This window comes from Neophocaena asiaeorientalis, unplaced genomic scaffold (assembly GCF_003031525.2).
Source record: "Neophocaena asiaeorientalis asiaeorientalis breed wild unplaced genomic scaffold, Neophocaena_asiaeorientalis_V1.1 scaffold504, whole genome shotgun sequence".
Taxonomy (NCBI): domain Eukaryota; kingdom Metazoa; phylum Chordata; class Mammalia; order Artiodactyla; family Phocoenidae; genus Neophocaena; species Neophocaena asiaeorientalis.
Window position 1 is genome coordinate 6,157,792 of NW_020174438.1, and position 14,482 is coordinate 6,172,273.

Below are 14,482 nucleotides of genomic sequence, written 5' to 3' on the forward strand. Positions count from 1 at the left end.
GCAAATTAGCAAAAAGTACCCTCTTTCGGTGGGTGCAGCCCATGTCAAGCACATGGCTTGGAGAGCAGAGAGAGGGCAGAATTTCAGCCCCCTCTTGTCCTGTTGGCCAGATGCCCTAGTGCCAGGAACAGCCGGCACCAATCCAGGCAGTGGCCATGCCCAGCAACACAGAGAAGCATGGAGATCCAAATATTAGATCCAGAGGAAGCATGCCTCTGGGTCCTGGTCCCATGCCATCTGAGATCCTGGGGAGGGAGGAAAGATGGTACCCAAGGTTCCCTCCTTCTGAGCCTCCATTCTTATATCTGAATCCTTCCCCTGCTTCTGCAGCTCCCATTTTCTCCAGTGACCCAGTGTAGACTCTTCATATGATATCTGTCCTTCCACTCCAGAGGAGAGCTGAAACTCTGCCCTCAAGGGCTGACCTTATACTCCAGGGCTCAATGGAATAATCCACATACCACTCAGTAATCCAGACTTCACATAGAGACACTCACTTAGAGAAACGTAGGGGAGATGTTTCCTTAGAGGGCTTTGAGAGGTGGGCAAGGGCTTTCTAAGCAGAGGGATGCCATGAGAAGAATCACTAGAGCAAGAACCTGCAGGGTGTGTTCAGTTACAGTAAAGCAGTCCAGAGGGGCTGGAGTGTGGGATTGTTGTTGGAGATCAATAGATAGCAATTGAATTGAAGTGAAGGGCAGTGGTTGTTACAAAGGCTTCCCCGGATCTCCCGAAGGGCCTGAGATGATAGGATAAGTAGTTGGGGCTTTGTTTTATGGACAAAGGGGGGCCATGGAAGCTTCTTTTCTTTTTAATTTTATTTTTTGTTTCTGCTTTATAACAAAGTGAATCAGTTATACATATACATATGTTCCCATATCTCTTCCCTCTTGCGTCTCCCTCCCTCCCACCCTCCCTATCCCACCCCTCTAGGTGGTCACAAAGCACCGAGCTGATCTCCCTGTGCTATGCGGCTGCTTCCCACTAGCTCTACCTTACGTTTGGTAGTGTACATATGCCCATGCCTCTCTCTCGCTTTGTCACAGTTTACCCTTCCCCCTCCCCATATCCTCAAGTCCATTCTCTAGTAAGTCTGTGTCTTTATTCCTGTCTTACCTCTAGGTTCTTCATGACATTTTTTTCTTAAATTCCATATATATGTGTTAGCATACGGTATTTGTCTTTCTCTTTCTGACTTACTTCACTCTGTATGACAGACTCTAGGTCTATCCACCTCATTACAAATAGCTCAATTTCGTTCCTTTTTATGGCTGAGTAATGTTCCATTGTGTATATGTGCCACGTCTTCTTTATCCATTCATCCGATGATGGGCGCTTAGGTTGCTTCCATCTCTGGGCTATTGGAAATAGAGCTGCAATGAGCATTTTGGTACATTGAGCAGGAGAGTAGCAGGCTCAGGTCTTGGCACCAGGAGGATGACTCCAGCAGCTTGTGCTGGATGGTGAGGATGAGGATTTGCCAGACCCAGTCATGGCAAGGCCATGTTCAGTGCTCATGGGAGACCAAGAGCAGCAGATGTGGGAGATCATCCTGAAGAGCACCTCTGAACAGTCCGCTTTTCTTTACTGAACTGAATATGATTAATTCAGTCATTTCACAAACTTTTCCCAATATGAACTATGTGGGTCCGTGGGCAAGGATGGAGGAGGGCAGGAGGAATCAGGATGAGCCCTCCCTTCCCCCCAGCCCTCTCTCCACCCCTCAATCAGAATGTGTTTTGATAAGTGGGGGCTTGGGGACAGCATAAGGGTGACAAGCTGTGCCTCCCCCACCAATTAAATTTTTAAAAAAGCGGCTATGGAAGGAGTGAATATTAGTTTCCTGATTTATAAAGCCAAATGGATTAAGCTCATTCATTGCCTGAGGAAACAAAAAGGAAATCTTCAATACCTCTGTGCACATTGAGAACAGGAACAATACCCGTCTTTAGAAAGCAGAAACCTAATTTGGGGGAATCAATTACCCTCTGTGTCCCTGCCTCTGTGGGCTCTCTCACTGGCTCTCTCTCAATAGAGATTTCCTGGGAGGTAAAATGTGGAGAAGTTGGTCGACCATAGGCACACCCTCCGTTCAACCTTACAGACAGAAGGCAAAGAAGTAAGGTTTGTGGAATTGGGTGGGGGAGTGTGCCTAGATATCAAGCACTTGTGGAAATGGAAGGGGGCAAGCTGGGACTCAGGAGGGCTTTGGAATAAACGCTGGAGAATGGGGGAAGTATAGGGGTGTGCAGTGAGAGGGCGAGGGAAGGGGATGATGGGAACCTGAGGTTTATAACTGGGGGGAGGCGGAGCATAGTCCAGTCGGTGCACAAACCGGTGATGGGGGGAGGGGGACACTGCCCCAACCTGGGCACCGCCTCCTGATTCTTCCGGTTTCTCTTGTGTGGTCTGCACTTGCCCTTGTGGGTCTGAGCGTGCAGTGGGCAATGGCCAGGCAATTAGGCGAAAAAGAAAGGGGATGGGTGCCTACCACAGTAGCCAGGGAGTCACCTTCACAGCCACACAGAAGCACTCGCACAATCTCGTACATTCCTGCGTTGGGGCTCGGACCCTCGCCCTCAGCCCCCAGACTCAGAGCCACACCCAGCCCGATGCACCGACCGTCGCACACGTAGAGTCCCACACTCACGAGGACAGGGTCACAGGCTCAAAACGACACCCCACACACTCCCACCCGAAATCACACACATTCCGCCACCCCCAAGTCCCAGCTGAAGCTCACACAGTGGCTCACCACCCCACACAGCCCACACTCCGGCATGTGATCACACACACACACACACACACACGAGTCCTCACACGCACACACTCTGGCTGTGCTTTTGTGTTTTGTCAGAATTAATGAGAAAAGTTCCCGTGCCCTGCGGGTAATTAGTGTCCTTGGAGTTAAATAAGCTAATGGCGTGCACCTCTGGCCCAAGCAATTATGTTTGTGTATTGAATAATTGATTCAAAGGGGGGAAGGGCCGCTAATCAGATCTGAGCATAATGAATTGATTTAATTAACAGGGGAATCTGAGGGGCCCTGGGAAACGCAGGCTTCACTCGGCTGCGCGAGCGCTGCCAGCGCGCAGAGAAGGACGCGCGGCGGCGGCGGCGGCGGCCCGGCTCGGGCAGCGGCTGCCGGATCGGCTAGGCGATCCCGGCCCGGCTGAGCTCAGCCCCCGAGGCTTCTCAGGGGGATTAGGAAGTCACACGGGCCACCCCGAGCCCGCCAGCCCCGCACGCTCGGGCCGGGAACTTTCTCACTGGCTCTTGTCGCCTCGCAGACACGGGAGCGCCTCTCCGATCCGCGCCGCGGGCTTCCCCGCAGTGCCCGCTGGCCCCAGTCTCCCCGCCTCCCACTTGGGTATCAGCACGCCCTCCCCCTTCTGCACCGACTGCAGAACGGCTCCCCCAGGGGGATGCCCAGAGAACCCGGCACTGTCCTGGGGTCCCTCCGGCCTGGAACTTCATAGCTGCGGGATGGGTGACATTGCTTCACCCCTGGCAGGGCTGGGGAGGACTCTCACCATCAGCTCCCCCAGTCCAGCGTGTTGGGAGGTGCTCCGCTAGCTAGGGCCCGTGGATGGGCCATATATCCAAGATATCAGGGCCGGATTCACCTTGAAGCTAATGAATTATAAGCTTCAGAGTCCTTCTGTTGTAATTTGTATTAGTGATCTACTGTTCCTTTCTTAAAAACCCCCCACCCCAGTTGCATAAGGAAGCTTGGCTCTCCCAAAATCTGGACCACCCCTGGATCAAACCCACACCCTTCCCATTCTAACTGCCGGTCTCTCAGCAGGGCTCACAGTGCTGCTGGCCCAAGGAGCACTGCCAGTTGCTAGGGCAGTTATTTGGTGCCCAGGAGATGGAGCCCTGAGGCAGGAGGCTGGGAAATTTGGCGTTGGGAGGCAGCTCCTGGTCTGCAGGGAAGGGTCTGGCTGCCTGGCCTTTCTCTCCGGCCCCACTAGTCCCTTGTCCCACCCTACCACATCCCACTAGGGTGATTAACTGTCTTGGTTTGCCCAGGACCGTCCCTGTTTTATCACTGACAGTCCTGGATCCTGGAAACCCCTCAGTCCCAGGGCAAACTAGGACATTTGGTCGACAGCCTGTATCGACAACCTTCTCTGGGCTGTTGTTCCGGGGTGGATTGGACTTCATCAAGTGAGTGGGGAGACTTGTTTTCTGGAGTGCAGATTCTGTCTAGGCACCCACAAAGCCTAGTAAGTTATAACTGCAGCTTCCTAGAAGGCCTGTCCAGGGCCTCCAGAAACCAAAAGAGGAAAAGTTTGCCAACCGTGTACTTCTCCACTCTAGCTGGTTGCAAATCTCTGTGCATGGGCTGCTTTTGTGTGAGTAGGGGGCAGGGCAGGGCAGGGCGTCTGAACTTGGCCAGCAGGTATCCTGATTGTTCTGCAAAGTCTGTAGATTCACCCTGTCCAGTCAACTGTGGCGGCCACAGGGAAATGGCCTTTGTCACTCCAAATACCCCTTTGAGTGTCACCTGTGAGGCCAGCTTGTAACCCCATCTTGGAGATAGCTGCGCCGTGTTGGGAGCAGGGCCCTCAGTCAGGCTGAGGCCCATCTGACAGGCTCTACTGAAGGGTTCTGGAATATCTGGTCTGCCTGGGCCCTCGGGCACCAAGTCTCCAACGTCCCCCCCAACCCCCAACCCCGATGCAGGAATCCTTCCTCAGGACTTTACTGCCAGGTACAAGACAAACTGCTAGGACCTGCCCAAAACTTTGTAAAGCAGCCAGGAGCAACCCCTCTTCCCTCACCGTAACCTAGGGGACTGATCAAATGGCCTCCCCCTGCCGTCTCCAGAGGCATTTCAAGGGCATTTTGGAGCACTCTTGGCAGTATGGAAGTGAGAGTATATGCTCATCACCTGTGGAATGTGTCAGGTGCAGACAGCCTCCCCCAGCCCCAGGGGATCCTGAGGACTGCACCCTGGTGTTGTGGGCGTGCCCCTGGACCTGGAGGCGTAGGAGTGAGCATGGGCGCGGGAGTTACCTGCCTGCACAGCAATTACCCATAAGCTGAGAGGGAGGCCGCTAGATGAGCCAGGCTCGTGTCTGGGTTTGTAAACCCAGCAGGCCTCTTCCTGGCTGGGAGCTCAAGTCACCCAGACTGTCCAAGGCTTGCCAGGTAGCTCTGTGAAGCAGAAGGCCTCTGCAGAGGCACTTCTCCAGGTGAGTGTGGGAACTCAGTGCTCACCACTGGGGCTGCAGAGAGAGCTGCCTGTGGGCACAAGCAGCCAGCCCTTCACACCCAGCACCGATCCCCTGCTCAGTACCCCAAGGCCGCACCAGTCCCTGGGGTGGCATGCAAGGCCTCTGACTCCCTAGAGGGAGGCTGGCTGTGTGGCTGCTGACTGGGCACCGTGGGGGCTGGGGAGAGCTGGTGTTGGGACGGAGTCCTGAGCACAACACATGGATGAAAGAGTGAGCAAGTGACCCCGGCTGATGGAGTCCAGGTGTGCGGGTCAGGGCCGGACCCTGAAAGTCAGGAGAAGCAGCCCTGGAGGTCAGGAGTAGGGCTGCAGCCCTTGTGGAGTGAATACCTCCAGGTAGCACAGAGGTGTCTACGGCAAGAAGCTTACCCCTTGCCAGCCTGTCGGGCCCTGTGCTTGCTACACTGCCTGGCCCCCTCACTCAGGCTGGGGTGAGGGGCTGCCACTAAATGTGCCGGCGGCAGTGGTGCCAAAGCCTCCCTCAGACCCGCAGGGCACACAGTTCAGCTGCAGTGACGGGGGAGAGATCAAGCTCGCAGTCCTGAGGGATGGTGAGTCTGAGCAAAATGATACATTTAACGTCAAATATACTCAAGGACTGTTACGATTAAGTATTCAGGATGAAGGGGAGAGCGAAACTCAGCTGCGGAGGAAGCAGCTCATTAGAAACAGCCTCTCTTCTGTTTTCTCAAAGCTTGACTTTGCTGCCTACGATAGAGGACCATAGACTGCAGCACCACTCCCCCCCTCCCCCTCCCCAGTCAAGCACCCTGCACTGGGGCCTCCCAGGGCTTACGGGGCATGACCTGGCCTCCAAGTCTCCTTTGTACCCACTACGTCCCCTTCCATTGTCTGGGGTGCCACAGTTCACAAAGCACATTCACGTGCATTATCTCCCCTGATCCCCGCAGCAACCTTGGAGATAGCAGAGCAGGTCTCCCACTTCACAAACGGGGAAACTGAGGCCTGGGGAGAGAGAATGACTTGCTAAGGTCCACTGTTGGTAATAGGCAGAGATGGGATGAAGTCTCAACTGGTGGCCCTTTGCCCCTCCAGGGACTCCAGCTTCCTTCTCCTTGCCTGGGTCTAGTCCTCAGAAGTGACTGCGGGGATGAGCCTCTGACACATCTGTCTGGAGAAAAGCCATTAAGATTTTCACGTCATCCTGGAACTCTGTACTGTCAAGGAAATAATGCTCTTGATATTGAAGGGTGGCCTTCCTGGAGTAGGCAGTCTGGGCACCAGACCCAGGGCTCTGGGAGAGAAGCAGGGTTCAGAGGGAGAGGAGATGAACACTGTCTCCCTTCCTGCCTCCTGAGTTACAGAGCAAGAATTGTCAACTCTGCAATAGCAGGAATCTTTGTTTTCACTGCTGTATCCCCAGGGCCTTAAAATAGTGCTTGGTGCATAGTATATGCTCAATAAATAGTTGTGGAATGAAAAAAAAAACCTTTAAGGCCATGCTGTGCTTGCTCAGAGAGAATTTGAGACAGGATCCCGTTCTCTATGAAATCAGGATGCTCTTGGGAGGGGCTTCTGGGGTAAAGGTGGTGCTGTAAGACACACAGTGGGAAAATTTGTGCCCTGCAGAGGGTTAATTTTGCCAAACAATCCAGGGAGCAACCAGAAGCCTCGGGAAGAGGAAGTAGGAAGGGAGGGCACGAGGTCAGAGAAACATTGCCCCGTGGGAGGGGGGCAAAATCAAGGCTGAGGGGCTGGGAGTGACAGACAGGTGTGGTCCACCAGGCAGTTACTGGGAATGAGGACCCTGGGTCCTGAGCAGAGCCACACGCCGAGTTGGGGCCGACAGGCCTCCAGGCGGCGCTGCGGAGCCGGGCAGACGCGCGTCTCCACTCCCCATTAACCCGAGAGGGAGGGGGGCCTCGGGAAATGTGTGCATTTATTCAGTAGCAGGAGTGCAAACCTCATACATTGAGGGAGAAAGGCAGCGGGAGACGGCCGCCGAGATTCCCCCATCTCTTTGAATATAATTTTAGATTGAGATTCAGATTAAATCCGAGGGGAAAACACTTTATGAGGCTGAAAGCTGTGTCGTTGCCAGAGCCAGGGTTATGAGCTATCAAATGCAATTACATTAAGACAGATTATACTGGGCAAATTGAGCCATTTAGAAGGTGAGAATCAAAGAAACGGCTCTGATCCTCTCTTCCCCCTTCTCTCTCCCTCTCCTTCTCTCTCTAAATTGCAGTTCATAGTTCCTTGCAATTCTGAGGCACAAAAGTAGGTGAGACTGCTTTTGTGTCTGCGAAGTGCTTCACTCCTGAATGTAATTCTAGCTGAGTGCAATCTAGGTTAAGAGCCGGGCAAGCGGGTAATTAGAGCCCGCTCGCTGCCCGAGGACCGGCCGCCCCGCCGAAGCGCGCCCGGAGCCGGCGCCCTTCTCCCGGCCGAGCCGAGCTGCGGCTGGACACGGAGCGCCCGAAATGATGGTGCTGGACAAGGAGGACGGTAGGTGGCGGGCGGGGGTCCCGACTCCCCGCACACCCGCGCCCCCCGCCGCGGCGCGCGGGAACACACACGCCAGGACGCCGGTGCGCACACACCGGGCTGTGCCGGGCTTGCCGGGCGGGCGGTCCACAGGGCGCTGGGGCTGGAGCCTGGGGCGGGGGGAGGACCGAGTGGGACTGGCGTGGGGAGATGAGGGGGCCCCGGGGCCGGGACAGGCCGTACCGAACCGCGGGAGGGCGAGCAGTGCGCCGGCCGTGTGATGCTCTGCGGGACCGCGTGGAGGCTCCGGCTGCCCTCCGATCTCGGCGCAGCAGTGGTTCACGTAGAGCGTTTTCGTCTTTGCGGCTGCTCCTCTCACCGCAGCCATCAGCCTCGCGCCGCCCGCGTAACCCGAGAGGCGCTGAGCGCCGAGCAAATCAGTGGCTTCGGGAAATCGGACTCCAGAGCTTGCGGCGAGCGGGCGCGCGGAAAGACGGTGGCCGCCGGGTGCCCGGCAGGCGAGGGGAAAGGCCGGCCGGACCCTCGGGGAGACATCTGCCCGAAAGCTTGGTGAGAAAAAGCGTTGCCTCCTGTGATTCCCACTGTCTCCCAGTGTGATTCTCACTGTCTCTTGAAATCGGAGGCAAGAGTTTGGCCCAGAGGAAGAAAGTGTCCTGCTCCTGGCCAGTAGCACGAGTGCAGGAGCGGCATGGACTTGCCCTGGTCAAGAGCCTCGCTGCGCCCGAGAGGTCAGAACAGAGGGACCCATGGTGGTCCCACACACCCCAAAGCCTTCCTGACTGGGAGTGCCATGCAGTAATTGTCCTGGTATGTGCAGGAGGGGTTGGAGAACCCAGTCCCCTTGAGGGTAAAACCAGGGGTGCCCTGTGACCCAAGGGCAGCCCTCAGGGTCAAGAGTGGCCATCCCCGGGCTGTCCCAGGCCCTCCTGCCCTGTAGGTGAGGGTTACCTGGTTTGTTAAGTTTGTTAGTGTTGTCGGGAGGGAGATGTGGATGTAATTGTTAGCACCCACGCCATCACCTGGGTTCTACTGGTAAGGAACTGAGAAGGTGGGTTTTCTGTGAGTCGGTGGAAATCCTCTTAGAGTGACATCTTCTGACCTCCGCTAGTGAGTAGTAGAGGTCTGTGCCCTCTTGCTCTCCAGGTCAGTGATGTTACTGACGTGGTCACTTGGTGAAAATCTGAAGTTAAGTGACTTAAGGTCACACAGGATGTTCACTTTGCTGCCACCATGTGCTGATGCCCCTAGCCTCCCCTCCCACCTTCTGAGACCTCCAGCAGGGAGGGACATTTAAAATATCTGGCCTGGGGGTGGCATGTGCGGGAGCCCTGTGGCCCGCAAGGCCATTTCTCAGTGTGAGTGTGGAAAGAGAGGTCGGGGGAACTAAATGGTCTGGCCAAAAGGATCCATTGTCCAGGGTCTGGCTGGGGTGTGACGTTCATCTCCTTATGCTTTTCTCTCTTCATGGACCCCCTCCCCTGGAGCCCCATGTGGGCCATCAGAGGGCTGGGCTGGTGCAGTTGTGTACAGATTGAAAGAGAGAAGAAGGGGTCTGGGGTCAGGTCAGATAAGGATGGAGGAGACCTTGATTTAGCTCCTTTCTCCACTAACTCCCTGTGTAATCTCGGACCAGTCATGCCCATCTCTTCACTTTCCCTCTTGGTAGAATGAGGAGCCAGGGCAGAGGGTCCTTCCTTGGCGTTTGGAGGCACTCCCACCGTGGGGAGCACGTGGAAATCAGGGTATGTCTTTAGCAGAGATTGCTTAGCATGCTTGGCTCCCCAGGTCCAAGCCAGAAACCCAGAAGACCCAGGCCCCATACGTGGGCGGCCTCAGGCAGGGAGACTGGTCTCCCGCCAATAAGACGACGCCACCACCACCACCAGCTCGGCTCTTGCACTCTGTGCAGGCACCCAGAGTGCCCCGGGCTTTGTGATACTAAAGGTTTCCAGATGAGCCCTGAATCGGAATGGCTCTCTGGAGGTCGTTTTAGCCCATCTCCTGCCTACATCCTGGGCATATGTATTTTCCCTGGTCTTCACCAGACCTATGGAGGAGAGCTCGCGCTGCCCCACAAGTCCCCCACCCTGTCCAGTCTAAACCATATGGTACTCTGTACTGTTGATGCCACTGAGCTCTGGGACACATCACAGCACAAGGAAGAAGGCTGGCTTAGGTCCTGAGGAGCCATTTGATCCTTGTCCCGCCCAGCCTAGAGCTGTCTTCCAAAAGCAACCTTTCTGCTCATAAAATCCACCCTCCACTCCCCATTGGAGTCTAGCATCTCCCGGTTCCAGGAAACCTTGAAGGTGGTACCTTCAGTTGGGGGGAGGGAGAAAGGCTCTGGATGTACTCACCCTCCCCCCACACCTGCTGCCTAAATCCTTCCTTGCACTTATGCCTTCCCAGCAGGTGGCCGTCTGGGCTGGGAGTCAGCACTGGTCCCCAGGGCCCCCAAGGGGTGTGTTCCTCAGGGCTGCGGACTGCACCCTTTGTCTGGCTGCGGCTTGAACTCAGGCTCCTATTAACCACCCCCAATGCCTTTTCTCCACCTGACAGCATCTTGTCGGAAGCGGCCGGGGCTCCTCTGGTTGAAGTCAGGTCCGCCAGCTGCTGAGGACCAAAGCTCTTGCTCTGCTGGGCTGCAGGGCTTTCATGTTGCACTTCTGAAAGATAATAAAATATCAATCGCTTTGCCGTAGCAACGGGTTTAAGAGACTTTCTGAAGTATTGAATCGTCAGAAAAAATTTTTTCTTTTTTTTTTTTTTTGCTTTTAAGCACAGTACATTATTAATAAAGTAATCCATTAGGTCGAGCAGTGAAGGGCCACCACAGAGAGGAGAGATCTGTTTTGCAAACGGTTAAACTTCAGGTTTTGAGATTAATTGCTTTCATTTGGATGCTTGCTCTTGGCCTAGGCAGCTCCACTTTACTGGAACTCAGGGTCCTGCCTTTCTACGCGCCGTCGGGCCTGCCTGTCAGCAACAGAAGCCCAGCTCCAACTTTCGTGGAGAAACAGCCCTTCTTCCCCCGGCACCTGCTCTTGGGCTGGCACCAGGCTGTGGGCTCTCCGGGGAGGTTTGCAGCCCCAGGGGAGCAAGGGGAGTTACAGCCCTGAGCCCTGAGAGTCAAATTAGCCCTCACGCTGTAGGAGAAAAGGCGTCTGAGCAGCCCCAAGAACTGTGAGAGCCTTGGGTTGTGAGGGACAGGGGAGGATGCCAAGGGCACCCCCAAGGGGTGTCCCCAGGTGCATGCTGCAGAAGGATAGGTCCGGGTGTAAGCGGCCTCTGCAGAGGCCCAGCAGGAGGGCTGGGGTGACCACAGGAAGCAGCAGGCAGGCTGTGGAACTAAACATCAGACCTAATTCCTAGGGCATTTTTAATAAGTTAAAAACACCTAAAGATATTGGAGCTGGGCTGAGGAGGACCAGACAGTGCACCTCCAGTTGTTAGCGACTACTGTGAGTGCAGCGTCCACAGCTGACTCCGTTGATCCACGAGGGCAGGCTCTCAGCTGTGCTTGGGTACTGACCAGCGGGACCTCCCAGAATATCCCGTCATGCTCTGGGCCACAGAGGGTACTGGCGGCCTCTCCTGTGGCCAGGACCCCTCCACAGCCCTGGGGGGAAGGCAGGGAGTGGGCCGTGATGCAGTCCACACTACAGATCCCAGCCCATCAGCAGGACAGCAGAGCCCTGTGGACACTGCTGCCTGCTGAGGGCTGGTAAAGGCCTTGTGAGGTTGGCAGGGTAGGGACCAGGCCTGGCACCCACTGTATGCCTAGAAGAGGAAGGTCTCCATCTGCACCTACCAGGCCAGCCCGGGCTGCAGCCACCTCCTCACTACAGGGAAGCAAGGCATCACAAAACCTGAGCAGCGCGTACAGCCATGTCCCCTTCCTGCCTCAACTCAGCCAGGCAGGGAGCCTGTAAAGATGGGTCTCCCCAGCCCGCTCCCAGAGCCTGGGGTAAAAAAGCAGGTGCTTCTGTCTGTTCCCTGCTCTTCCATTCATCTGCCCACACAGAGCACTAAGGTGGGGGGGGCGGGGACAGGGAAACAACATAAATTGGTCTGTCGTCCAGAATCCGTGTCTCGCTAATGTACCCAGATTAACTCAACTGTAAATTGTCTCCTCGGATGGCAGTGTCTTGCTAAAAGTTTCCCATATGATTCATGATTTGGATTGCTTTTAACGGCTATTGGCTAAGCGAGCCAGTGACTGTACAAGGTGATGCAATTGGCATTAGCAAGGGGAGGCACGGGAGCGTGTAATGCAGTCAATACTGCATTAACTACTGATGCCCAATTACAGGGAGTGGGAGAGAGCCTTTTGGGAGCATTAGGACTGGGGGAAGCTGAGATCACTGGCCGCTGCTCGCCTAAAAGCTTCACCCTTTGCGTGCCAGGGCTCAGTGCTGGCCTGGCCACTCACTTGGCCTCTGTGGCCATAGGAACTGCCTCTCTCTCTCTCTCTCTCTCTCTCTCTCTCTCTCTCTCTCTCTCTCTCTCTCTCTCTCTCTCTCTCTCGTCCCACAATGATGCTTTTAGCACATGGAAATGTTCATTTTCCTAGAGCCGGGGCCTGCCTCTCATCCCTCCTGAGAATTGATTTCCTACCCTACTCCAGGTCCCAGAGTCAGATGGGGCAGCTGCCCCACCCACTTCCATTTAAGGAACCACTCAGCGGGCCCTATCTGAGAGTAGGACCAAGGGGAGGTCTATTTTGGTCTCTCCCCCATGGAACAGATGGATGATTGCCAGCAAGCATTGGCGGCCGACCTTCTGTGGCCGAAGGAGACACGAGGTTTAGCCTCAGTGCAGCTGCGCTGCTGGGGCAAGCAAGGCTGCTGGACCTGGGAAGTAGTCCTGGCTGGGCCTTCTGAGCAGAAGGCAGAGATGGAGAGGCTGATGGGGGAGTGGCCCAAGCCAGGCTGGGGTTCTCAGCAGATGCAGGCCCCCTCCAGAGCTGCATCGACACAGGACAGAGCTGCCCGCATGTAGCCAGGAGGCCAAAGCTGTAGTTGGGGTCCACCTCCAGGGGCCAGAGGGCCTCCCAGGAACCCCAATCAGACACATTAGGAAGTTTGGAAGGAGTTAGGGAACAAAGTAGAAAAAAGGTCCTGGGTACCCCAGTGTGGCAAGTACCATGGGACTGGGACTGGTTTAGCTACTGTAGTGCTAAACTGGGCAGGTCCCGCACATCCGCTGTAGTTCTGTGTCCTGTGCCCACCCAGTGCTGAGATTGCTTTGCCTCTATGCCTTCTCATCTCTACAGTGAGAACGACCACGTCTAACCGGCACGACTGTTATCAGGATTAAATGAGATGATGTCCATGTACACCCTTGATAAACCAGGAAGCCTCGTGCGTGTGTGAAGTGGCAGTGCTCTCGACACAGCCACAGGGTGATCTGAAATTGTCCTGTGCCCAGTTCAGTGCCTTGCTCACTGCCAGGCCCTGGGTCCTAACCCTCCTTCTTCTAGTTTATCCGTAATGGCCATCAGTCACCGCTGTCCAGGAAGCAGGGTAGACTCACTACTCACCACTGTCCAGATTTCCAAGGAGGCTAGCACCATGGGAAGAAGGCTCTAAAATCACTCTTTGCAAGCCCTTCCATTTATATGGCATGGTTGAGGCTCAAAGTGGGCAAGAGAGTTGCCCAGGGTTATGTAGGGAGTTAGAGCCCAGAGCTTCTGCATCTTTCAGTGTTCCATGCCCGGCTTCCGTGCCCTCTGCCTGTACCCAAAACGTGATAAGGCTGAATGGTAGAAATCTCTGATGAGGAAAAATGTCTGTTGGGCCAAGGCCATGTGTCTGGGCATCCTACTCCCGGCCCTACTGACAGCCCAGGGCTCATGGTTCCATCCTCAGATGTAGGTCCTCCTGGCGGGTGTTGATGGTTGCTAACGTGGCCTGAGCCTTCACGGACTGGAGAAGCCCCAGAGGTGCATGTGGCCTGTAGCCCTTGCTGCCTGCCTGCCCTACCTGGAGTTGAAAGACATTGAGGCACACAGGGCATCCTTCCCCCCTCAGGCTGAACTTTTCGTGGTGCTGCTAGAGTGAGTTTTCCTGGTAGGTCTGTACTCAAGATAGGACTACACCAGGGGAGTCAACTTGCACTGGCTTGCAAGAGCTGATTTTGCACATCTCTTCCCAGCTCTGAGTTCAGTGATATCACATGGGTAGCTTGACATCAGCCATGGTGGAAGTATGAACACCACAGAAACTGGCAAACGCTACAAATCAAGGGTTTTTTCCCCAGAGAATCAGTCGCGAGCTATCTGTCGGCACACCACTGGATTGCATTCATCTGGGACGCTGGACCCAGCTCTTTCTGTTCTGCCACCACCCTTCTCCCATCCCACCTACCTCCTTTCAGAGGACCCAGCCTCTGCTACGCTGGCATTCTGCCTGAGACCTGCTGCCACACTGAGCTGGGCAGGTCTAATATGTCTGCTCTGGTTTTGTGTCCCATGCAGACCTGGCGTTTGCCTCTATACCCTTGCTCACATCCTCTCCCCTTTGGTTGGCCTCGTAGGAGCCTACAGACTCCTGTAGGTCAAAGCCTCTTACAGACCATTCCAGGTCCTGCTCAGAGTCACATCCACCCAAGCTCGTAACAAGCTCATCTCTCAGTGGTTGGAGTATGTTTATTTTGTGTTCTGGCTCAGGCAGGAGCCTACAGTGGCTGACATAACTGGGGGCAAATTAAAAGCAGATGATAGAGAAGAGTAAGCAGGCTGGTCCAGGTAGCCGAGGCAGATGCCCC

At 55.2% G+C, this 14,482-nt stretch overlaps 1 protein-coding gene across 1 annotated transcript in view; it reads left to right on the top strand.

The window, feature by feature from the left end:
* The first annotated feature begins 7,165 nt into the window (after positions 1–7,165).
* Positions 7,166–14,482, top strand: part of LMO1 (LIM domain only 1) — a 36,121-nt gene continuing 28,804 nt past the window's right edge. The window contains exon 1 of the mRNA XM_024757063.1: positions 7,166–7,714. Coding sequence (XP_024612831.1) covers positions 7,690–7,714 — 25 coding nt within the window. The 5' untranslated portion in view covers positions 7,166–7,689. The remainder of the gene's footprint in view (positions 7,715–14,482) is intronic.